At 48.4% G+C, this 24,738-nt stretch overlaps 2 protein-coding genes and 1 pseudogene across 3 annotated transcripts in view; 2 read left to right on the top strand and 1 right to left on the bottom strand.

The window, feature by feature from the left end:
* FXR2 (FMR1 autosomal homolog 2) lies at positions 1-23,134 on the bottom strand. Of its 2 annotated transcripts, none has more exons than XM_054459530.1 (17): positions 22,688-23,134; positions 14,535-14,587; positions 14,083-14,176; positions 12,445-12,516; positions 12,193-12,341; positions 11,365-11,458; positions 9,870-9,986; positions 4,593-4,763; positions 3,447-3,525; positions 3,005-3,114; positions 2,689-2,775; positions 2,173-2,395; positions 1,755-1,952; positions 1,465-1,665; positions 1,275-1,370; positions 1,023-1,123; positions 1-696 (listed from the first exon to the last, which is right to left on the bottom strand). In XM_054459530.1, exons 1-17 carry the CDS (start codon positions 22,766-22,768, stop codon positions 601-603), a joined length of 2,022 nt encoding a protein of 673 aa, XP_054315505.1. In that variant the 5' UTR covers positions 22,769-23,134; the 3' UTR covers positions 1-600. The 2 variants fall into 2 exon arrangements, with proteins under 2 accessions (XP_054315505.1, XP_063512317.1); XM_063656247.1 differs by lacking the exon at positions 1-696 and adding an exon at positions 835-922 and having other exon boundaries at positions 22,688-23,096.
* Positions 19,425-19,518, top strand: LOC129018545 (small nucleolar RNA U13; annotated as a pseudogene).
* SHBG (sex hormone binding globulin) overlaps positions 23,079-24,738 on the top strand; it is an 11,864-nt gene continuing 10,204 nt past the window's right edge. Inside the window, exon 1 of the mRNA XM_063656250.1 lies at positions 23,079-23,197. The gene's annotated coding sequence lies outside the window, so the exon portion shown is untranslated. The remainder of the gene's footprint in view (positions 23,198-24,738) is intronic.

Raw genomic sequence — 24,738 nt, forward strand, 5'->3', positions numbered from 1 at the left:
GCCATTTGGATTTTTTTATTCTCTTTTTAAATACTGTACAGTGAAAAATAAATACGCCTTCTCATCCACCAGACAAGGTTGGTCCCCTCCCCGGGGGACCTTGTCACCCCCCTTCATACACACCCCTGGTTCTACTCCAAAACCTTCCCCGTGCCTCCCACCCACTTATCTCTTACTATCCCCGTCTTCCACAGTGATGAGGCCCCAGAAATGGGGGGTACAGGATGGGAGGAGGGATAGCAGGGGAGGCCCCCTGAACGGTCAAATCTGGGTGGGTCAAGGAGCACCCCCCACCAACAGGTGGAGAATGGGGGTGTTCAGAGAGAGATTGGGGTATTAGAGGATAAAGGCACATCCAGTCTGATGGGGAAGGAGAGAGGCTCCCCTTACCCTGGGGGTAGGGTGGACAAGAGGGAGGGGGTATGACCCTGTTACACACCCCTCCACTAGCTCCTGGAGGTTGGGGGGGTACCCAAGCTGCTGTGCCACCCCCCTCCCCCCTAGATAAGAGCAGCTCCAGCGCAGGTCAGTTGGGCCTGTGAGGGCCATGGTGTTGGGCAGCAAGCGAGATGGAGAAGGGAGGGGTGCAGGCTGGAGGTTTTATGAAACCCCATTCACCATACTACCCAACTCCAAGGGGGCGGAGAGCTCCCCATTCTCTGAGGGGCCCTTAGGAAGCTTGCTGACAGAGTCACCCTGAGGGGAAAGTGGGAAAGAAAACAAAAGCAAGAAGCGGTGAGTAGAAATTCAGGTGGGAGACATTCCCTACCATCCAAGCCCTCCTGGCATTTGGTGATCCAGAGGTTGGTTCCCTGATCATGATCCAGTCTCTTACTTGGGATCCGGAAAATGTGAACCACACTTTCCTCTCTATCCTATTCAAAGTTCACACTGGTCTAAACTCCATCAGACACAGCTGCCTCTGCAATTCAGTAGGAGATTTCTTTGTGAAATTTTTTGTGCCCCCTGCCCCAGAGTAACAACAAAAAACGGATGGGGTAAACCACATCTTGCCTGCCTACCTTCTGTCCTGAAAGAGAGTCCTCTGAGGGTTTAGTGCGTTCCAGGGGTGGCCGCTGGCGGCTCTGAGACTCTGCTCGTGAGATATAGTCAGCCACAGTCACTGGGGAAGGCAGGAGATTAAGACTTTCAGATGGAATTCTGGTAGCCAGCCCAAGACACCCACTGAACCCGAACCCCTGATTTTCACAGGGTAGGAAGTATCCCATTCTCTCAGCTCTGAGGAAGGATTCTGGTGTCCAGAGTTGGCTGACCTGGCTGGCGGTCTCCACTGATAGAACCATCAGTCCGATTACCACGGTTACGGCGGCGGCGGCTGCGATTACGACGCTGAGGTCTTGATTCATCTTCTGTAGGGTAGGAAAAAACCAGAGTCACACACCCAACCTCCCACCGTCGATTCCTACCCATCTCTAACTTTCCAGACCCCAGGCACACCCTCACCCAGGCCATTCTCTGTCATGTTGGGCCCCTCTGATTCCAGGCCTCCATCCATGACGGTCCTGTCTTCATCAGTGCGGCGGCGGCGGGAGCGGCGGCGCCTGGCACTTGCTGGGGGCGGTTCCCCAGGTTCTGAATCAACCGGGGGCTCTGGTTCAGACGTGTCCAATAGGCTGTAGGGATTACTGTCTGGATCCTTCAGCACTGGTCAGAGGAAGAAGAGGAAGAGTTGGCAGTCAGGTGCCCATCATCTTTCCTTTTGGCCCATATTCATGAACCCAGCTGTCTGGTACCTGAGCTAATAGACGAAGAATTGTATCTCGAAGTGGGCCGGGGGGCAGGTGGGGGTCCCCTACCCCGGCCCCCAATCGGCCGCCTCCGGCTTTCTTCCCCTCGGGTTGGGGGATCCCTGTCGCCAGGCCCAGCTCGGTTGGGCTCCTCTCTCTTCTCTGACTCAGTCTCTGAAGCTGTAGACACATCTGAGCTGGGGCCTGAAGAACACAGTGGGATTTATTCAAGGCCATTCATCCCACCCCAGGATCCATCACATCTCCCAAACTGAAGAATTCTCCCTCTCACTCACAAGTCCCCCAGCCAATCAATCACTTCTTCATCATCTCCATTCCAGATTTCCCCAAACTTCCATCCAGACCTCTGCCTCTACCCACAAGCCCTGCCACTCCTTGCCTCCTGTTCCCATAGCTGTCTCACCATAGGCAGGACCGCCTGTCCTCCGGCCACGGCCACGGCCCCCATAGCTGCCCCCATAGGTTCGAGTCGCATGGAGGGAGGAGGAGGAGCTCTCATCGGTGCTATATCCAGCCTTGTCGCTGCCACCGCTGCCCCGCCCACTCCCAGGAGGGCGAAAGCCCAGCCCGATCTGCCGAAGCTGCTCATCAATTTGCAGCCTCTCCAAGCGAAGCTGCTCTACCTCCTGGTTGGGTAAAAGATGGAAGAAGGGAAAGGAGAAATAAGATCAGTGCCTTTCTTCATGCTTCTCCACCCTGACTGTCCCTCTATATCTAATCTCTCAGGAATGCAAGGAGAAGGAAGACACTGGCTAAACAAGGAAAATTCTGGGACCCAACCCTATAGCCCCAAATTTCCACAAAATGTTTTCTGTTCTACACGGAGAGACAAACAGAGAACCAAAATTCCTGAGTTGACCCCCACAGCAATCTTAGTTCCCTTTCCACACCCAGCATTTTTCTCTCCCAGCCTGGGTACCTGCAGGTAGGAGAGGTGATACTCCAGCAAAGCCTGGGCATTGCTGATGTTCTCTCGGGTGCCAACAAAAATGAAGGGAACCATTCCCTGGAGAACACAGAGCAGAAACGATGGATCAGAAAGGAAAATGAAATGAAAGGATTAACGCCACCCAGTCTCCTAGGGGAGCCTGCCCAGTGGGATCATTCTGGGCTCTAAATCTACTAGTGTTAAACAAGTTTCCGTGTTCCACCCTCTCAAAGAACAATCCCAGCCCTCAGAGGACAATCCCATTTACTTCTGGAAACCAATCTCTATAGGTATAGGAGAACCATACCTCCTCCCTGGGGTTCTTCTTGTCATTATCACCTTCCACTCGAACCCTCACCACACCAGATTTATCCACAATCTCCTGGATCACTTTCCCGTTCTTTCCAATCACTTTGCCTGGAATAGGTAAATGAGGAATTAAGCCTTTTTTTTTTTTTTAAGGAAATAAGAATAAAGCTGATACACCATCTTCCAGCCTCATTTTCTTTATATGGATTCCATTTACTTCATTCCCCTGCTTCTAGGTTTCTGATGTGTTTTTACAGGACAAAATGTTACAATCCCTAGAAATTTATTCTTTCATTTTTATCACTCCCATTACAGACTGTTTCTCTGTCCTTGTGAAACTGGGAGTCCACAGGGAGGTGCCAATCCTGGATACAAGCTCAGAATCACTGTAGAGAATCTTGATTCTGACCTCTGACTGTATATACACACCACCAACTCACCAACCAGGTTCCTGGGCACTTGCACTGAGTCCTCAGAAAACTCAAGGTAGCTTCGGGCCTGTCGGCAAGCCTCGGGAGTCTAAAGCAAGAACAGCGGGGAGTTGTTACTAAAACAGAAGACCAGCTGGGTGTGGTGGCTCATGCCTGTAATCCCAGCACTTTGGGAGGCTGGAAGCAGGTGGATAAATTGAGGTCAAGAGTTCAAGACTAGCCTGGGCGATATGGTGAAACGCCATCTCTACTAAAAATACAAAAATCAAAATACAAAAATACTAAAAATACAAAAAATGGTGGCTCATGTCTCTAATCCCAGCTACTCAGGAGGCTGAGGCAGGAGAATTTCTTGAACCCAGGAGGCAGAGGTTGCAATAAGCTGAGACTGTGCCACTGCACTCCAGCCTGGGCAACAGAGTGAGTTAGACTCCATCTCATAAAAAAAAAATTAAACAAATAACTTAAAAACAAACAAACAAACAAAAAAAAAAAACAGAGGACCTTGGCCAGGCACAGTGGCTCACACCCATAATCTCAACAGTTTAGGAGGCTAAGAAGGGAGGATTGCTTGAGGTTAGGAGTTAATGACCAGCTTGGGCAACAGAGATCTGGTCTATTTTTTTAATTTTTTGGTCTCACTCTATTGACTATGTTGCCCAGGTTGGTTCAGTGGCACCATCATGGTGTACTGCAGCCTTGACTTTCCAGGCTCAAGTGATCCTCCTGCCTCAGCCTCCCAAGTAGCCAAGTAGCTGGGGCCACAGATGCATGCCACCACGCTCAGTTAACGTTTTTTGGTTTTTGGTTTTTTGGGGGGGTAAAGACAGGGTCTATGTTGCCCAGGTTGGTCTCAAACTCCCAAGCTCAAGTGATCCTCCCCTCTATCTTCTCATTTCAGCCTCCCAAGTACCTGGGATTACAGGTACGCACCACCACTTCCAGCTAATTTTTAAATTTTTGTAGAGATTGGGTCTCACTATATTGCACTGGCTGGTCTCAAACTCCTAGGCTCAAGTGATCCTCCCACTTTGACCTCCGAAGGTGCTGAGATTACAGGTGTGAGCCACTGTGCCCAGCTTGAGGCTTACTTTCTACTTTGGCCTCTCTTCCCTCTATCCCGAGAGACCCAGAAGAAAGACATCCTTTGCTGACCTCCCCGTAGATGCGGAAAGTGCAGGTCTCTTCACCCAACTCAATGGCGGTCACCCCAGGTACTTTTCGGGCCTGCTGGATGTTGGCACCATGAGTCCCAATTGCCAGTCCCATCAGGTCCTCTCGCACTGTGAACTCCTCTTGGAAGGCTGCTGCCAACTGCTTGCTTGTCTGAAAGGAAAAGTCACTGTAGGAATCACGGCGGTAGAATCGCGCAGTCCCAGGCACATGACCCTTTGCATAACTTAAATAAGGAAAACTGTGATATTAATAGAAAGCTAGAACCACTCTGGAGTCCGCTGGCCACAAGGACCTGTGTGGAAAGGTCAGGAACTTTTTGTTTTTTCTTTGAGATGGCGTCTCGCTCTGTCGCCCAGGCTGGAGTGCAGTGGCGCGATCTCGGCTCACTGCAACCTCTACCTCTTGAGTTCAAGTGATTCTCATGCCTCAGCCTCCTGAGTAGCTGTGACTACAGGTGTCCACCACCACGCCTGGCTAATTTTTGTATTTTTAGTAGAGGCAGGGTTTCACCACGTTTGCCAGGCTGGTCTCAAACTCCTGACCTCAGGTGATCCTCCCGCCTTGGCCTCCCAAAGTGCTGGGATTACCGGCGTGAACCACCATGCCCAGCCAAGGTCAGGAACTTTTATTCCACTCCTTCCAAATACCAGTGGTTTGTGGGGGAGGAAAGGTAAAGAGGGCACAGTTTGGACTGGGACACACCAAAGTTCTGGATTTGGCCCTAACAGTATCTGTCCCTAAGAGTATCTATCTGTGTGATCTTAAACAAAACATACTCTGCCTCTTGTGTCATCTGCTAAGTGATTATACCCAACTTATCTTATTCTCAAGACTAGCAAGAGGATTAGACAAGGCTGGTGTGAAAGTACTTCTCACAAGGTACATGCAAGTGTAAGGAACTCTTACCTTAACCAAACAAATATTAACTCATCCCCAAATAAAACTCAACAACTTAAGTAAAAAGTGAGGGGTAGGCTGTGCGTGGTGGCTCATGCCTGTAATCCAAGCACTTTGGGAGGCTGAGGCAGGTGGATCACGAGGTCAGGAGATCGAGCCCATCCTGGCCAACATAGTGAAACCCCGTCTCTATTAAAAATACAAAAATTAGCTGGCCTTGGTGGGGCGTGTCTATAATCCCAGCTACTTGGGAAGCTGAGGCAGGAGAATTGCTTGAACCAGGGAGTTGGAGGTTACAGTTAGCCGAGGTCATGCCACTGCACTCCAGCCTGGTGACAGAGCAAAACTCCGTCTCAAAAAAAAAAAAAAAAAAGCAGGTTAAGAAAAACAGAAAACATGCCTCTAGAACACCAGGCTTTCACTTCATTTCTCAATCAGTCCTTAGAGGAACCCCTGGGCTCAGGGGCAGGAAGACAGGAAAGGTTTTAGAGGAGTGAATCCCATGTTGTAAGCACCAAATAGAAACAACACCTCAAAGGAGACATTCCTAGATTGAAATACACTACTTCCCACTTCCAAGTTGGATAGGACTGAATTATACCAAGGATTTATACCAGGCAAGAAGAGAAAGTTGGAAAAATAAACTAAGTTGAGTGTTCAAAATCACTACATTAGGAGAGGGGAAGAGATCTACAATGACTTATAAGCATCTTCTAGATAAGCCTGCAGAACAGGCGGGTTTTTTTTTTTTTCTTTTTTTTGAGATGGGGTCTGTCACCCAGGCTAGAGTGCAGTGGCGTGATCTCTGCTCACTGCAACTTCTGCCTCCCTTTTTTTGTATTTTTAGTAGAGAAGGGGTTTTACCATGCTGGCCAGACTGGTCTCAAACTCCTAACCTCAGGCAATCCACCTGCCTCGGCTTTCCAAAGTGCTGGGATTACAGGCGTGAGCCACCGTGCCCAGCCCCTTTCGGGTTTTTAGAGAGGCTTCACTACTAGGCATGACTGATTAAATCAATGATCATCAGTGATTGCCTTAACCTTCAGCCCCTTTCCCCTCCTAGGAAGTTGGTGGGGGTGAGGCTGAAAGTTCCAACCCTCTAATCATGAAGCCACCTAGAGGGGCTAGCCATGAAGCAACTCATCAGCACACAAAAACACACATCACTGGAGATTCCAAGGATTTTAGAAGTTGAATGCCAGGAGCCTGGTCAGGAGACCAAATATGTATCTCTCAGTATCACAGAGCCTGTCAGTCCTACTGGTTTTACTCGTAAAATTTATCCTACATAAAACTACTCTCTCTCTCTCCCTTTAGCACTCCAGTTCAAGTGTCTCACCTGGACTACCGTGCTCTGTTCCTGCTTCCATTCTTGCCCCCCTTTCAATCTGTCATTGAAACAGGAGTTTAAAACAGAAGGCACTTTTGGCCGGGCACAGTGGCTCTCGCCTGTAATCCCAGCACTTTGGGAGGGCGAGGCGGGTGGATCACGAGGTCAGGAGATCAAGACCATCCTGGCTAACATGGTGAAACCTCGTTTCTACTAAAAAAAAAATTTAAAAAATCAGCCGGGCGTGGTGGCAGGCGCCTGTAGTCCCAGCTTCTCATAAGGCTGAGGCAGGAGAATGGCGTGAACTCGGGAGGTGGAGCTTGCAGTGAGCCGAGATCACGCCACTGCACTCCAGCCTGGGCGACAGAGCGAGACTCCATCTCAAAAAAAACAAAAAAAACCCAGAAGGCACTGTTAACTCAATGGCTTCTCAGTATACGCACAATAAAATCCCCCCTCCTCAGCCTACCGCACATGTCTTACATGATCTGCTCTCTGACCGAATTTTGTATCGACCTCCCTTTGCTCACTCTGCGCCAACTACACAAGTTGCAGTGAGCTGAGATCGCACTACTGCACTCCAGCCTGGACGACAGAATGAGACTCCGTCTCAAAAAATTAAAAAAAAAAAAAAAATTAGGCCGGGTGCAATGGCTCATGTCTATAATCCCAGCACTTTGGGAGGCCAAGGCAAGTGGATCCCTTGAGGCCAGCGGTTCACGACCAGCCTAGCCAACATGGTGAAACTCCATCTCTACTAAAAATACTGAAATTAGGGCCAGGTATAGTGGCTCATGACTGTAATCCCAATACTTTGGGAGGCCAAGGCAGGTGGATCACCTGCGGTCAGGAGTTCAAAACCAGCCTGGGCAACATGGTGAAACACTAAAAAAGCAAAAATTATCTGGACGTGGAGGCGCACGCCTGTTATCCCAGCTACCTGGGAGGCCGAGGCACAAGAATCGCTTGAACCCAGGAGTGGGAGGTTGCAGGGAGCGGAGATTGTGCCATTGCACTCCAGCCTGGGTGACAGAGGGAAACTGTCTCCAAAAACAAAAAAATAAAATTAGCCAGGTATGGTGGCGTGCACCTGTAATCCCACCCACCCAAAGGCTAAGGTGAGAGGATCACTTGAGCTCGGGGGGTAGAGACTGCAGTGAGCTGAGATTGCACCACTACATACACTCCAGCCTGGACAACAGACTGAGACTCCATCTCAAAACAAAAAACAAAAACAAAAAATAAAGTTTGTATCATCTGAAGGTAATGGTGAATTTTTACCTGCCAGTGCCCTGAGCAGGATCCCTGAAGAAGTCAAAGATTATCATGACCCAGAAATTGCACAGGCACAGAAAAAAGCCTCCCAAAAAGATCAATTCACTTGATAAATGGAAATGGTATTCAAACACACACACCCTACTCACTTAGAATAGTATAATACCAACGAAAGGGAATCTGACAATTATACGATGTCAGAATTCAAAAAGATCTCATAGAAATACTCTAGTCAGGCCAGGCATTGTGGCTGACACCTGTAATCCCAACATTTTGGGAGGTCGAGGCGGGCGGATCACCTGAGGTCCATAATTTGAGATCAGCCTGGCCAACATGGTGAAACCCCATCTCTACTAAAAAAGACAAAAATTAGCAAGGTGTGATGGCACACACCTGTAATCCCAGCTAGTTGGGAGGCTGAGGCAGGAGAATCGCTTCAATCTGGGAGGTGGAGGTTGCAGTAAGCCAAGAGAGCACCACTGCACTCTAGCCTGGGCGACAGAGACGCTATCTCAAAAAACAAACAAAAAAAACAAGAAATATCCTTTTTTTCTTTGAGATGGAGTTTCACTCTTGTTGCCCAGGCTGGAGTACAATGGTGTGATCTCGGCTCACTGCAACCTCCACTTCCCAGGTTCAAGCGATTCTCCTGCCTCAGTCTCATGAGTAGCTGAAATTACAGGCATGTGCCACCACGCCCAGCTGATTTTTGTCTTTTTAGTAAAGATGGGGTTTCACCAGTCTCGACTCCCAACCTCAGATTGATCCGCCTGCCTCGGCCTCCCAAAGTGCTAAAGTGCCGCGATTACAGGCGTGAGCCACCGCGCCCACCCTAAAAAAGAAATATTCTAGTCTAGGCTGCGTGTGGTGGCTCACACCTGTAATCCTAGCACTTTGGGAAGTACAGGCAGATGGATCTCTTGAGCCTAGAAGTTCAAGACCAAGACCAGGCGCAGCGGCTCATGTCTGTAATCCCAGCACTTTGGGAGGCTGAGGCAGGTGGATCATGAGGTTAGGAGTTTGAGACCAGCCTGGCCAACATGGTGAAACCCCATCACTACTAAAAATACAAAAATTAGCCAGGTGTGGTAGCACATGCCTGTAGTCCCAGCTACTCAGGAGGCTGAGGTGGGAGAATCGCTTGAACCCAGAAGGCAGATGTTGCAGTCAGCTGAGACTATGCCATTGCACTACAGCCTGGGTGACAAAGTGAGACTCCATCTCAAAAAAAAAAAAACCATTCAGCCAGGTGTGGTGGCTCACGCCTGTAATCCCAGCACTTTGGGAGGCTGAGGTGGGTGGATCACGTGAGGCCAGGAGTTCGAGGCCAGCTTGGGCAACATGGCAAAACCCCATCTCACTAATAATACAAAACTTAGCCAGGTGTGGTGGCGCATGCCTGTAATCTCAGCTACTCAGAAGGCTGAGGTGTGAGAATCGCTTAAACACAGGAGGTAGGGGTTGGCAGTGAGCCGAGATCGTGTCATTGCACTCCAGCCTAGGCGACAGAACGAGACTCTGTCTCCAAAAAAAAAAAAAAAAAAATGGCTAAAAGAAATTTGAAAATAATTGCACTATACCATGATAGAGCTCTGCCATCTGGAGGAGTCTGAGATAAAATAGCTGACCCAGGTTGAATTGCCCAGAAGAAGCCTTAGTCTTTGTTCTGTAAACACAAGAGCATGGATGGAGGACAGGGTAGGCAGGGAGGAAGACAATGCCCTCCAGCAGGAGGAAAACGAGCTAAAAGTTACCTCTAGGTGCTTGGTAGCTTCTTCATTGCGGGACATAAGTAGCAGTTTGGTGCGCAGGCTTCGGAAATGCATATCACCCAGCAGAGATGCTCGCTTCACAGGGGCTTCTGTGGTTGACTGGGAGGAAACCAGTGGGAAAGTCATTAAAACTGGCTTGGAATAAACACTAAGGGAGAGCCAGGGACTAGAAATCAGGATGCCTAAGTCCCGGGAAAAGGGTTAAGAAATGAAGCTAGGAGGCCGGGCGCGGTGGCTTATGCCTGCAATCCCAGGACCTTGGGAGGCCAAGGCAGGCGGATCACGAGGTCATGAGATCGAGACCATCCTGGCCAACATGGTGAAACCCCGTCTCTACTAAAAATACAAAAATTAGCTGGGCGTGGTGGCGCACGCCTATAATCCCAGCTACTCCGAAGGCTGACCTGGGAGTCGGAGGTTGCAGTGAGCCAAGACTGCGCCACTGCACTCCAGCCTGGTGACAGAACGATAGAACGATACTCTGTCTTCAAAAAAAAAAAAAAAGAAATGAAGCTAGGAAGGAGGAGACTCATTGTCAGTCCCATAAAGGCTGACTATCGGGGTACTGAAGGAAAATGGTTTAGAGAGAAAGCAAGGAGCAAGCATAAGGTGAGAGCTACATACTCTATTTCTGAAAGTCCAAATATCAAGAGAGGGTCTCTAACCCAGATGGCAACATGATTATCAGGTTTAAAAAAAAAAAGGTCAGAGGCCGGGTGCCGTGGCTCATGCCTGTAATCCCAGCACTTTGGGAGGCCAAGGCGGGTGGATCACGACGTCAGGAGTTCAAGACCAGCCTGACCAATATGGTGAAACCGTGTTTCTACCAAAAATACAAAAATTAGCCAGGCACGTCGGGCGCGGTGGCTCACGTCTGTAATTCCAGCACTTTGGGAGACCGAGGCAGGTGGATCAGGAGATCAGGAGTTCAGGACCAGCCTGGCCAACATGGTGAAACCCTGTCTCTACTAAAAATACAAAAAAAAATTAGCCGGGTGCGATGGCAGGTGCCTGTAATCCCAGCTACTCAGGAGGCTGAGGCAGGAGAATTGCTTCAATCTGGGAGGTAGAGGTTGCAGTGAGCTGAGATTGTGCCACTGCACTCCAGCCTGGGCAACAGAGTGAGATTCTGTCTCAAAAAAAAAAAATTAGCCGGGCGTGGTGACGCACACCTGTAATCCCAGCTACTCAGGAGGCTGAGGCAGGAGAATTGCTTTAACCCAGGAGGCGGAGGTTGCAGTGAGCCGAGATCGTGCCACTGTTCTCCAGCCTGGGCGACAAGAGTGAGACCTCGTCTCAAAAAAAAGAAAAAAAAAAGATAGGGCTACCTGGGCCTGTAGGAGTCAGGAGCCATAAAGCCCTCTTGACAAATAAATAGAAGCACATTTAAGCCCTTCTCTTTCTGCAAAGGAGTTAAAAGGGGAAAAAGAAAAAATGTTCAAAAGGCTTATGTGAAATTCAGGCAGAATAAACTCACCAGAATGAAGAGCTCACTGTTTGTGATGTTGAGAAAGATGCAGTTGGCTCCCAGGGCTTTCTTGAACTCTTTATGGACGTTTTCATTGGAGCAGCTGCAAAGGAAAAAAGTACTCAGAGTGCAGAATGCAGAGAGTACAGTGAAGAGTTCGGGGGAGGCCAGGCATGGTGGTTTGCACCTGTAATCCTAGCACTTTGGGAGGCTAGGGCAGGATGATCACTTGAGGTCAGGAGTTCAAGACTAGCATGGGCAACATAGTGAGACCCTGTCTCTATTAAGAAAAAAAAAAAAAATTCAGAGGAGCAGAGCTGAGTAAATAAGAAAAGAAGAGGGACTTGGCTGGGTGTGGTGGCTCATGCCTGTAATCCCAGCACTTTGGGAGGCCGAGGTAGGTGGATCACTTGAGGTCAGGAGTTCGAGACCAGCCTGACCAACATGGAGAAACCCTGTCTACTAAAAATAAAAAATTGGCCGGGTGTGGTGGTGCATGCCTGTAATCCCAGCTACTCAGGAGGCTGAGGCAGGAGAATCGCTTGAACCTAGGAGGTGAAGGTTGCGGTGAGCCGAGATTGTGCCATTGCACTCCAGCCTGGGCAACAAGAGCAAAACTCTGTCTCCAAAAAAAAAAAAAAAAAAAAGAAGAGGGACCACAGTTAAAGAACAAGGATGGGAAAATAAAGAAACTAAGTGTCTTCTTAGCAAGAAGGGCTCTAGAGGGCCAGGGGAACAACAGAGAAAACTGCAAAGTGGGAGTGATGCCTGGAAGAAATAAAGCCAGAGATTAGGGCTGTAAAGAGGGCCCTCATTCCCACCATCCTTAACACTCACGCTTCTCTCAGATCCTCGGGCACAGCCATGGTAACCTTGAAGAAGCTGCCTTTGGTTGCAAGGGGATTGGGATTAACTGGCCGAAGTCGCTCCAGGGTAACAATTTCATTGTAGGTGGCATCACAGGCAGCATATTCAATGACATAGAACTGGCACATGGTAAAAAAGGAGAAGTTGTGGATGACCTGAGCAACTTTCTAAGAATAAAATATTTGTTTCAGTAGTTCTCCAAAGGCATTCCCAGTCACTCACATCTCCCTTCATCATCCGCACCCGGGCCAGCCACCAGCCACAAGGTTCCTGTTCATTGGCTCGAGAATAAACCTAAAGAAAAGTAGAGAATCAAAGAGATATTGAAGACCACCCAAAAGCATCAAGAAAGGGATGAGGAGGCCAGGCACGGTGGGGCTCACACCTATAATCTCAGCGCTTTGGGAGGCTGAGGCAAAAGGATTGCTTATGCCCAGGAGTTCAAGACCAGCTTGGGCAACATAAACAATAGAACAACCATTAAGATATTTGGGGCTGCTGGGCACCATGGCTCATGTTTATAATCCCAGCACTTTGGGAGGCCAAGGTGGGAGGATCTCTTGAGCACAGGAGTTCAAGAATGATCTGGGCAACATAGTGAGACCCCACTTCCACCAAAAAGAAAAAAAAAAAAAGAGGCCAAGCGCGGTGGCTTATGCCCATAATCCCAGCACTTTGGCTGAGGTGGGCTGATCACCTGAAGTCAGGAGTTCAAGACCAGCCTGGCCAACATGGTAAAACCCCACCTCTACTAAAAATACAAAAATTAGCCAGGTGTGGTGGCACATGCCTGTACTCCAAGCTACACAGGAGGCTGAGGCAGGAGAATCACCTGAATCAGGCGGTGGAGGTTGCAGTGAGCTGAGACCGCGCCACTGCACTCCAGCTTGGGCAACAGAGTGAGACTTTGTCTCAAAAAGAAAAAAAAAAAAGGGATGCATCTTTTTTTTTTTTTTGAGACAGAGTTTCGCTTTTGGTGCTCAGGCTGGAGTGCAATGGCGCAATCTCAGCTCACTGCAACCTCCACTTCCCGAGTTCAAGCGATTCTCCTGCCTCAGCCTCCCAAGTAGCTGGGATTACAGGCGCCCACCACCACGCCCAGCTAATTTTTTGTATTTTTAGTAGAGATGGGGTTTCACCATGTTGGCCAGGCTGGTCTTGAACTCCTGACCTCAGGTGATCTGCCCTCCTCGGCCTCTCAAAGTGCTGGGATTTCAGGTGTGAGCCACTGCGTCCAGCCTGGGATGTATCTGAAACCAAGGATACAAGAAACCAGAGGAAGGAACTAATTAAAAATCAGAGGACGGCAGGGCATGGTGGCTCACGCCTGTAATCCCAGCACTTTGGGAGGCTGAGGCAGGTGGATCACCTGAGGTCAGAAATTCAAGGCTAGCCTGGCCAACATGGTGAAACCTCGTCTTTACAAAAATGCAAAAATTACCCGGGCATGATGGTAGGTGCTTGTAATCCCAGCTACTTGGGAGACCTAGGTGGAAGAATTGCTTGAACCCAAGAGGCGGAGGTTGCAGTTAGCCGAGATCGCGCCACTGCACTCCAGCCTGGGCAACAGAGCAAGACTCCATCTCAAACAACAACAACAACAACAACAAAATCAGAGGGCACTGGATTTTAGATGCTGTTACCATAAATGGAAGGCAAATCGCCTGAAACTGGGGATGTCCCTGAGAGTTTGGCTGATCACAACAGTGATAAAAGGGGAACTGTTGCATTTTACATTTCCATAGGCTACATGGCTGGATATGGCTTAGTTGGGGAGGAAGGAACATGAACCAACCAGAGAAAAGCCTAGAATCCTGGGAAAAAGTGACATTTAGAAAGGGTGTACTCCACAGCCCTTACCTCCACTTCATCCCCTTCTGTGATCTCCTTATTATAGTCAGCTGGAGGTGGTAGCCGGACATCCCCAAAAGGAATTTGTCTCTCACTCTGCCAGCTATAAGAGAAACAATAATATGAAAAAGCTACTCTGACTGATATGGTTGCCCATTTCTTTACAAAAGGGTTATTGCCTCAGCTGGGCGATTTCCACCTATCTGGATAATTAGAGGCTAAACCCCAGGCCCTGCTCCATAGTAGTGTCTTCCATCTCTTTCTAGACTCTAAATACTGGGTCAAATGCCCCCACCCTCACCAAATTCTCAGCCCTTTCCTCTCCTGGGATCCATATGAGTTCCCACCCAAACCCTCAGCTCTCCCCACCTATTACATGCCTCATAGGACTCAGCTGCCCCCTCTTCTCCACTCTCCTTCTAGGACCTAGTATGCTGGATTCTCTATTCCCAAGGTCTTACTTGTTTTCAAAGAAGATGGTGACAGAGTCTTCATGGACATCCTTCACAAAGCCCTAGAATGGATTTTAGAAAAAAGCAAAAAATATAAAATGACCTTTTACTTCCACCTTAGCCATCAAGGGAATAGAGACACCGCAAAACCTTAAACTTGAGTTTTAGATAGGGACACAAGTAGTGTAATGAGAGAGCCTGAAAGGCTGCACTGGGGAAAGAATATGGGCAGTCAGACAGAGAAAGGAAATGATATTGTCATGGAGAGGTGTATATACCACCTGCATCAGAACAGCCTGGAAACCAGTGATCTACTCAGGCTCCCACAGGGGCCTCCCTATCTGTCTGCCTCCTGTTGTGCTAAGCAGCCTGCCAGAGTTCAATTAAAATACCAACAACATTCAGCAAGGCTAAGAATATCCCATGAGACAGTGTGAGGCTGTCCTGGAACACCTAGAGGACATGAGGATCTGTCAAGAGAGAGAAAGGCCTACCTCCGCAATACAGCAAGAGATCTGAGCAGAGTCGCTGCCCTGATGCATGGGTCCTAAGACAATAATCGGAACACTAGACAAGTTCAAAATTGTGATGAACACAATTTACAGAAGGAAAAATTAAGACTTAAAAAACATCAGTTTTTTAATACTAGAATTGAATCTAGAATGACATTGATAATTTATAAAGGATAATAAAATTTATGGAAGACTCCAATCTTGATATTATGACAAGAGCAACAGGGATGACTGAACAGCTGATCCATCTCCTGTGGTCTGTGTCCTCACTAAGGAGGCCAAAGCCATGCATTCACCCCTACGCTCCCAATTTTTCTACCTTCTCCCTATTTTTCATATACAATTAGGGATTTCTAATTTCGAAAAAGGTCTAGCTTATGAATTTATTATTTTATCAACTGTGCTTTTGGTTTCATATCTAAGAAATCTTTGCCCAGGCCAGGCACAGTGGCTCACGCCTATAATCCCAGCACTTTGGGAGGATGAGGCAGGCAGATCACCTGAGGTCAGGAGTTCGAGACCAGCCTGCCAACATGGTGAAACCCCGTCTCTACTAAAAACACAAAAATTAGCCAGGTGTGGTGGTTCATGCCTGTAATCCCAGCTATTTGGGAGGCTGAGGAAAGAGAATCACTTGAGCCTGAGAGTCAGAGGTTGCAGTGAGCCAAGATCGTGCCATTGCACTCCAGCCTGGGCAACAAGAGCAAAACTCCATCTCAAAAAAAAAAGAAAAAACAAAATCTTTGCCTAATCCAAGGCCACGAAGGTTTTCTCTTATAAGTCTTCTTCCTAAACTTTTAGTTTTTTGTTTTATATTTACATCTGTAATCCTTTATTTTTAGACAGAGTCTCGCTCCGTCACCCAGGCTGGAGTGCAATGGCGCAATCTTGGCCCACTGCAACCTCCACCCCCCAGGGTTCAATTAATTCTCCTGCCTCAGCCTCTCGAGTAGCTGAGATTACAGGCAACCGCCCCCACACCAGGCTAATTTTTTATATTTTTAGTAGAGACGGCGTTTCACCACCTTGGCCAGGCTGGTCTCGAACTCCTGACCTCAGGTGATCCATCTGCCTCGGCCTCCCAAAACTGGAATTAAAGATGTGAGCCACTGTGCCCAGCTTATGATCCATTTTGAATTAAATTTTATATATAAGGTGAGGTATTGATCAATGTTTTTTTAATTTTTCAATTTTTATTTATTACCTTGGCTCACCTCAACCTCCACCTCCCAGGTTCAAGCAATTCCCAGGTTCAAGCCTCCCAAGTAGCTGGGATTACAGGCATGTGCCACCACCCCGGCTAATTTTGTATTTTTAATAGAGACAGGGTTTCTCCATGTTGGTCAGACTGGTCTCGAACTCCCGACCTCTGGTGATCAACCTGCCTCAGCCTCCCAAAGTGCTGGGATTACAGGTATGAACCATCGCACCAGGCCTCTTTTTTTTATTTTTAATATATTTTTAAATTAATTTTTTTTTTAAAATAGAGACGGGGTTTCGCTATGTTGCCCAGGCTGGTCTTGTACTCCTGGACTCAAGCAATGCACCCGCCTTAGCCTCCAAGAATGTTGGAATTACAGGCGTGACCACTGTGCCCAGCCCATTTTTTACCTATAGATATCTCGTTCCAGCACTATTTGTTGAAAAGACTATCCTTTCTGGCTAGGGGTGGTAGCTCACACCTGTAATCCCAACACTGGGAGGCCGAGGCTGGCAGATCAGCTGAGGCCATGACTTCGAGACTAGTCTGGCCAATATGGCAAAACCCCATCGCTACTAAAATAATAATAATAATAATAATAATAATAATAAATAAATTAGCCAGGCGTGGTGGCACATGGCTGTAACCTCAATTACTCAGGGTGGCTGAGGCATGAAAATCATTTGAAGCCAGGAGTTAGAGGCTGCAGTCAGTCAAGATCATGCCATAGCACTGCAGCCTAGACAACAGGGCAAAACTCTGCCTCAAAAAAAAAAAAAGAAGAAGAAAAGAAGAAAAGAAAAGACTATCCTTTCTTAGCTGAATTGAACTGCCTTTTCATTTCTATCGAAAATCAGGAAAGGCAATTTAATGTATAATGACAGAAGACTGGTAGTTGATGGAAGACTTTTGGGAGTGACAGAAATGTTCACTCCTTTGATTGCAGTGATGGTTTCAGTTATATACATGTCAAAACTTAACAAATGGCACACTTTAAATATGTCTATTTTGTTGTATGTCAATTTCAGCTCAATAAAGATTTTTTTTTTTTAAATTAGAGAGCCTGGACAACACAGGGAGACCTCATCTCTGCAAAAAATTTAAAAATTAGCAGGGTATGATGGCTTGTGCCTGTAGTCCCAGCTATTTAGGAGGCTGAGGTGGGAGGATCACTTGAGCCAGGGAGGTCGAGGCTGTAGTGAGCTGTGATTGCACCACTGCACTCCACAGCTTGAGCAACACAGCAAGACCCTGACTCAAAAAACAAAATAAATAAACAAAAATAAAAGAATTAGAGGTTTCAAAAGGCTAATACATGAGAACTATTCATGAGCTTTGCTGCTAGGGACAAAGGCTAAGCTTAGGAGAGAAAACACCAAAAATGCCCTTGGCAAATGCACAGCTCCTACCTCATAGAACTAATCAATCACAAACACTTACCAGATTGCTATTTCCTTATGATGGGAAAATCTAAGCCTGCATTTCACTCTTCATACAAGCCACTTTTCTCGTCTTTAGGGATATGTCTTGCTATAGAGGCTGCAGTCAGTCAAGATCATTCTTGACTGAATGTTCTTTCTTAGAGCCTTACTACTGCCCAAGGCTTTAATTACTACTGGCACTTCCTGGCCTCTTTTTTACCCATGCTTTTTCTTTCTCTGACATTCTCTTCTCCAGAAATGTTTTTTCTACTCTTCATTCAGATTTTTTTCCTTTTTAAAAAAGAACCTGAGTTATGAGCATGTTCATTCAGGTTTAATGCCAACTCCTACTGTTCTCCATTCAAGTCTTCTGAGGCACTTTTACTTCTACTTGCCTGGGTCTCTCTTCCCTTTTGGATTCTTCCCTTAGCTCCTGCTCAAGTGTCCTCCCCAGTCCCACAACCACTAATATTTTATCCATTCCCTCTTCTTTTCCCTGTAATCCCAACACTTGGAGGCCGAGGTCAGTAGATCAGCTGAGGCCAGCAGTTCAAGACCAGTCTGGTCAATATGGCAAAACCCCATGGCTACTATATATATATGTATACATATACATATACACACACATATATATGTATATATACATGTATATGTACGTATATATATATACACGTATATATAAATTAGCCAGGCGTGGTGGCACATGGCTGTAACCTCAGCTATTCAGGGTGGCTGAGGTATGAGAATCACTTGAAGCCAGGAGGCAGAGGCTGCAGGGTCGTCTGGATTTCTAGAATTATTCCGACCAGCCTCTTCGGCTGACTTTATCCAATTCTTTACCCAAAATGTGTACTCCAAGCCTTAGAAGTAATTTATCAAGGCAGGCGTTACGCTGACAGAAAGAAGTGGAAAAGAGACAGAGATGAGAATCACTAACCTACTGCTTTTGTGAAGAGATTTCTACTCCTAGATATATTCACAACAGCTATGCCTATGGTGTAATCCAATTCTCCTCCACCATGTTAGGCTTGGCCCCAGGGTGAGTAGCAATATTACCCTAGTTTTCCCAGCTGCCATGACTTCCAAGGCAGAAATGCAAAGCTCAGAATGGAGTAATCTCTCACATCACTCAGTAGTTCAACCAAATCTCACTCAACCCTTATACTTCCAGGTTCTTTTTCTTTCAATCTCCAAAACTAGCTCTGTCCCCAACTTCATATTCCAATCCTGTTTCTGCTCCTAAATTCCACCCATTCATCCCATACTAGTTTTTTTCTCCAAGGGTATCAGTGGTGGAAAGTGAGCCCCAAGTTCTGCTCAGTCTACGCTCATTGTGAAAATAAGCAGGGGAAGGCAAGAGCAGGTGGGTGGAATGTATTAGGGAGCCACCTAGATCCAGAGGATGACTTGATTCAGTGGTCACAGCATCACCTGGCTTTGGCTTCTGGAGCCTGGCGCCAAGCCAGCAGAGGAAGAGAGAGCCCCAAGTTCCTAGGTACTTTGGTTTCCTCAAATTAGAAGATATAAAATTGGTCCCCACCTTCACCATCTTCTAGTTCTAGACTCCCAAAGCAAAGGAGGGGGTTCTAGGAGAAGAGCAGGAACAGTCTGAGTAAAAACCAAGTACTGAAGCTGAGGATGCCACGCTGATTAAGAAAGGAATGGGGATTAGGATATCCAGGTGAGGTTTGGAGTGGGAAGATTGCGCCCTGGAAGGTGAATACTTCTTTTGGGAGAGTACAACTTAAAGAATAAAATACATTAGATCATTTTGTACGTCTTAAACATGATGACTGAGGTTTCAGGCTCACGTGTGAGGTATGCCTCCCTCAACCCTTGTTACGGATGCCAGTCTGACATGAAAAAAAAAAAAAAACAGAAAAAGTAAGTTCTGACAAACTTAATGTTGGGATAGCTACAAAATAACTTAGATCCCAGATCTAATATTTTATCCTTTAAGAAAACTGATGGGAGGGCGTGGTGGCTCACGCCTGTAATCCCAGCACCTTGGGAGGCCAAGGCGGGCAAATCTCTTGAAGTCAGGAGTCAGAAACCAGCCTGGCCAACATGGCAAAACCCCGTCTCTACTGAAAATACAAAAATTAGCCAGGCATGGTGTTGCACACCTGTAATCCCAGCTACTCGGGAGGCTGAGGCACAAGAATCACTTGAACCTGGGAGGCGGAGGCTGCAGTGAGACAACATCACGCCACTGTACTCCAGCCTGGATGACAGAGGGAGACCCTGTCTCAAATAAAAAAAAAAAAAAAAAAAAAAAAGAAAGAAAAGAAAACTGACAACAGGGCCCAATTCTGAGAGAGGAGAAAGGGACCTTCCCAAATGTACAATTCCAGAAGCAGTGTAAATACTCCCTGACCCATCCCAAGTTTGCTGAGTCATGAATATTAAATCAGCAGCAAGGTCAAAACGGATAAGTATCTATAGGGTACTGAGAGTGGAAGATTAGCCTGAATTTAGGGATTTGTGGTTTTTAACTCAGGAACAGGGCAGAAAATGCTAACCTGCCCAAATCCACATTACCACATTACCTGGCTTTCAGCTCAACCCCAAACTCTACTCTCTGAATCACAGTATCCAGGACCCAATCTATTCAAGTCTATCATTGCCACAGTGCACAGGAGAAAGAGAAAAGATTCAGAGAGACTTTCTGCTGGACACTTATATGTGGAACAGAAAACGTGTCCCTTCCCAGCCATCTCATACAGTTCATTTGAACTGGATACCAATCCTTCCCAGCTGTGCAGGGCTCCTATGCTTCCTAGAACAAAGCAAACATCATATCTTGATCTTGGACTCAACTTAAGAATCACTTTTCTTGGAACTCAGAATTTGGGGGTGGTAAGGACCCAGATGAAGGAAAAGATACCAAGGTAAACAGGGAGGGCCACTTTAGGAAGCTATTTCAACAAAGGTAATGCAAGTTTGGGGAAAAGGATATGAGAGACAAATGTGCTCTATCAAAAGCAGAAAGGAATTAGAGACTTTTGCCAAAGAAAACAGAAATGCTATGGAGGCAGGCTAGAAGAAAAAGTCCCAAGAGTTAGGCAAGTATGCAGAAAATGACAAAAAGAGATCAGCAGGGAGCTTCCTTCAGCTAGACAGGGAATAAGGTGATTCCTGAGGATTACACAGGAATACAGAAATATTAGGAGAAAAAGCTAAAAACTTGAATTGAGAAGGTAAGTTAGACATGGGTACCCACAGTCACCGCACAGAAATAAATCTGATGAGGGAAGTAAGGCAAAAATGGGTAAGTATGAAGAGTGAGTAAAAAATGACTACAATGGCTGGGCGCGGTGGTTCACGCCTGTAATCCCGGCACTTTGGGAGGCCGAGGCAGGTGGATCACTAGGTCAGGAGATCGAGACCATCCTGGCTAACACGGTGAAACCCCGTCTCTACTAAAAATACAAAAAAATAGCCGAGCATGGTGGCGGGCACCTGTAGTCCCAGCTACTCGGGAGGCTGAGGCAGGAGAATGGCGTGAACCAGGGAGGCGGAGCTTGCAGTGAGCCAAGATCGCACCACTGCACTCCAGCCTGGGCAATAGGGCGAGACTCCGTCTCAAAAAAAAAAAAAAATGACTACAATGAAGTTAGCAACTGAAGTAGAGGCAGAAACCACCCAAGGGAAATTACAAGACCCTCTGCAGTTATAGAAAAATATGATTTAGGGAAGGAGTCAAAGAAAGACACTTCCAAGGGCATGAGAAACTAGAGAGGACTACTGTGGGGGAAAAAGGCCTGAGGGGAACTGAAGGAAAGGGGGAAGGGGGATCCACTCTTAACAAGTGATGCCATGGGAAGGTTTCTCCAGCTCCCCAGGGTGAAATCAAAGAATGAGACAGAAATCAGGAGAGTCTCTAGGACAATCCAGGCATCAAATCCAAAAGAGGTTCAGAATACCAACAGTCACACAAAGAAAAACTCTTGGGAGGCAAAAAAGGGCTCTCTCTGGCTTAATCTAAATGGGAAAAAAATGCCCTAGAAAATGGATTCAGAGCAGATAAGGAAGGTGGCATTATAAGGAGTTCTAAGGAACCAAATCCTGGGCAAAGGGGGAGGCGAAATAAGGAAGGGTCTTTGAAAGATGATCCCTTCTTCCAAAAAAGGTTGTCAGATTCCCGAACTGGGATAGTTGGCCAAGAGTCTTCAAGAAGTGGAAATCTTAAGATAAACAGAAGGGAACCTCATAAGCTTCCTTTTAGGGATCCTTTTAGAGATTATGACTATGAAGCTTACATGCCTCAAGACGAAGAAATTATATGAATGACCTGAAGGTATCTGAGGTCTAAGTGAGACCTCAAATCCATTCCTGAGTAGAATGGTAGACCAGTGGGCCTTGAGATCAAGGTGTGGTGGGGTGAGAGACTTGCGAAAGATGCCACCTTATGGCTGGCTGGGAAGCAACTTGACTGATCCAACCCAGGGTTCCTGAGGTCAAAGATGCCAAACGTCGTAAATGGATCTGACCATTTCTCCTTGGCTTGGGAACCGGAATATAAGATGAAAGTGGGGTGAGTGTTCCAGAGCCAGTAGGCAGAGGCCTCTCTGAGGAAGATGAAAGGATCTGATACGGGACCTCTGGGCCTTCCCAAGGGGACCGTGTGGAAGAAAGACAATTCTCCATGTGCTTGGACCGTGGGGAAGATGTGATTAAGGTCTAAGGTATGTCTTCCACCAGACAACGGACACAGTCAATTAGAAGCTGGGTAAAGGGGTCTCTCCTAGGGAGCAGGGAGCACCAAGCCAGGGACAATAATGGCCTGAAGTTCATTCTCCCTGAGATGGGGGTAGAAGCAGGTGCAGGTGCATTGGAGGGGTCAAAAATAAGAGGAACAGGGTTCACTCTAAGCGGTCTCCCAGGGAAGGCTGCGGGTTGGAGCAAGGGTCCAAGATTCTAAGGGCCAGGACTCAGCTCCAGAAGCTCGATCCCGCCCCACGCGTTCCTGCTCCGGCCAGGGGAAGGGGCTAAGGACCGGCGTCCCCAGTCGGCGCGCCGTCTCACCTTGTAGAAGGCCCCGTTGGAGCCGCGCACCTCGACGGGCAGTCCCGGCTCCACATCCCCCCCAGAGGCCAGGCCGCCCATGGCGCCGCCACCGCCTCCGACTCCCCCGGCGGCGGCTGCAGCAGCAGTCTGAGTGCGGGCCGGGCCAGGCCCCCGGCGTCTCCCCGGAGGAGGAGCCGGAGGGGGAGCCGCGGGGGGCGGGAGCCGGGCCGGCCCCACGGCGGCCCTGCCACAGCCAACGAGCAGGGGGCCGGGGCCGGGCCGCTCCCCGTCCGCCGCCGCCGCCTTGGTCTCCGCCACCGTGAGGGAAACGGCTGCCGCCGCCGCTGCCTTCGTCACCTCAGCTTCCGCCCGCCGCCGCCCCCGCTGCTGCCTCAGTCCCGGGACCCGCTGCTGCCGCTGCCGCTCCACAGCCTCCACCTCCCCCTGCCACCGCCGCCTACTGCGCAGGCGCACCGGGCACCCGCCCGCTGCGCGCGGGGCCCCGAGGGCCACGGCGCAGGCGTCAAGGTTAGAGCCCCAGCTAGCGCCAGCCAGCGCATCGGGGCTGCCACATTCCCTTTCACTCTCTCACGCCCCCTCCTGGTCGCTTGCTCGCGCTTGCGCAGAACAAGATTAGCCTTCTTTCTTCACCGCTCCACCGTCCAGCCGCCCCGTCTCTTCCTTTCCCCGCCCCACAACACTGAGAACCAACCAATCAGGGGGAGGGAGGGGCAGGGCTCGCTCGGTCCGATTGGGCGGCGGCCGCACAGTCACACCGCGCTCAGGCCACACCCACTCCGCCGCCGCTGGCCCCACCGGGCTTGGACAAGTTAGGGATGGGCATGCGCCTGAACGACTGCTTGGTCACTTTCCCCACCTTTGTCTTTCTTGGTGCGCACGCTCCAAAAAAAAAAAAAAAAAAAGAAGAAGAGTCGCCGCAGGGAAAAAGGTTCTTGGTGCGCACGCGCTGAGATTTATCCTCTGCGCGTATGCATCGCCGATATTTTAAGAATCTGTAACTCTGTGCTGTAGTAGATTTAAGAGTCATGGCTCTTGCCTTGAAGAGATTGTGATACAATGAAAGTTTTGGCCGGGCGCGGTGGCTCACGCCTGTAATCCCAGCGCTCTGGGAGGCTGAGGCGGGTGGATCACCTGAGGTCGGGAGTTCGAGACCAGCGTGGCCAAAATGGTGAAAACCGCCCCCCCGCCCCCGCATCTAATAAAATACACAAATTAGCCGGGCTTGGTGACACGCGCCTGTAATCCCAGATACTCAGGAGGCTGAGGCAGGAGACTCCCTTGAACCTGGGAGGCAGAAGTTGCAGTGAGCCGGGATCGCGCCATTGCACTCCAGCCTGGGCGACAGAGCAAGACTCTGTCTCAAAAAAAAAAAAAAAAAAAAGAAAGAAAGGAAAGAAAGCTTTAAGAATAGTTTCAGCCGGGCGCTGTGGCTCACTCCTGTAATCCCAGCACTTTAGGAGGCTCAGGCGGGTGGTTCACTTGAGCCCAAAAGTTCGATACCAGCCTCAACAGGGCAAAACCCTGTTTCTACTAAAAGTACAAAAAATAGGACGGGCGCGGTGGCTCAGGCCTGTAATCCCAGCACTTTGGGAGGCTGAGATCACGGGCGGGCGGATCACAAGGTCAGGAGATGGAGACCATTCTGGCCAACATGGTGAAACCTCGTCTCTACTAAAATACAAAAAATTAGCCGTGGTAGTTCCAGCTACTCGGAAGGAGTCCCAGCTACTCGGGAGGCTGAGGCAGGAGAATCGCTTGAACCTAGGAAGGTGGAGGTTGCAGTGAGCGGATATCATGCCACCACACTCCAGCCTGGGCAATGAGTGAAACTTCGTCTTAAAAAATAATAATAATGGCAGGGTGCGGTGGCTCATGCCTGTAATCCCAACACTTTGGGAGGCCGAGATGGGCGGATCACGAGGTCAGGAAATTGAGACCATCCTGGCTAACACGGCGAAACCCCATCTCAACTAAAAATACAAAAAAAAAAAAAAAAAAAAAAAATAGCTGGGTGTGGTGACGGGCGCCTGTAGTCCTAGCTACTCGGG

The sequence above is a fragment of the Pongo pygmaeus genome, chromosome 19 (assembly GCF_028885625.2).
Source record: "Pongo pygmaeus isolate AG05252 chromosome 19, NHGRI_mPonPyg2-v2.0_pri, whole genome shotgun sequence".
NCBI classification, from domain to species: domain Eukaryota; kingdom Metazoa; phylum Chordata; class Mammalia; order Primates; family Hominidae; genus Pongo; species Pongo pygmaeus.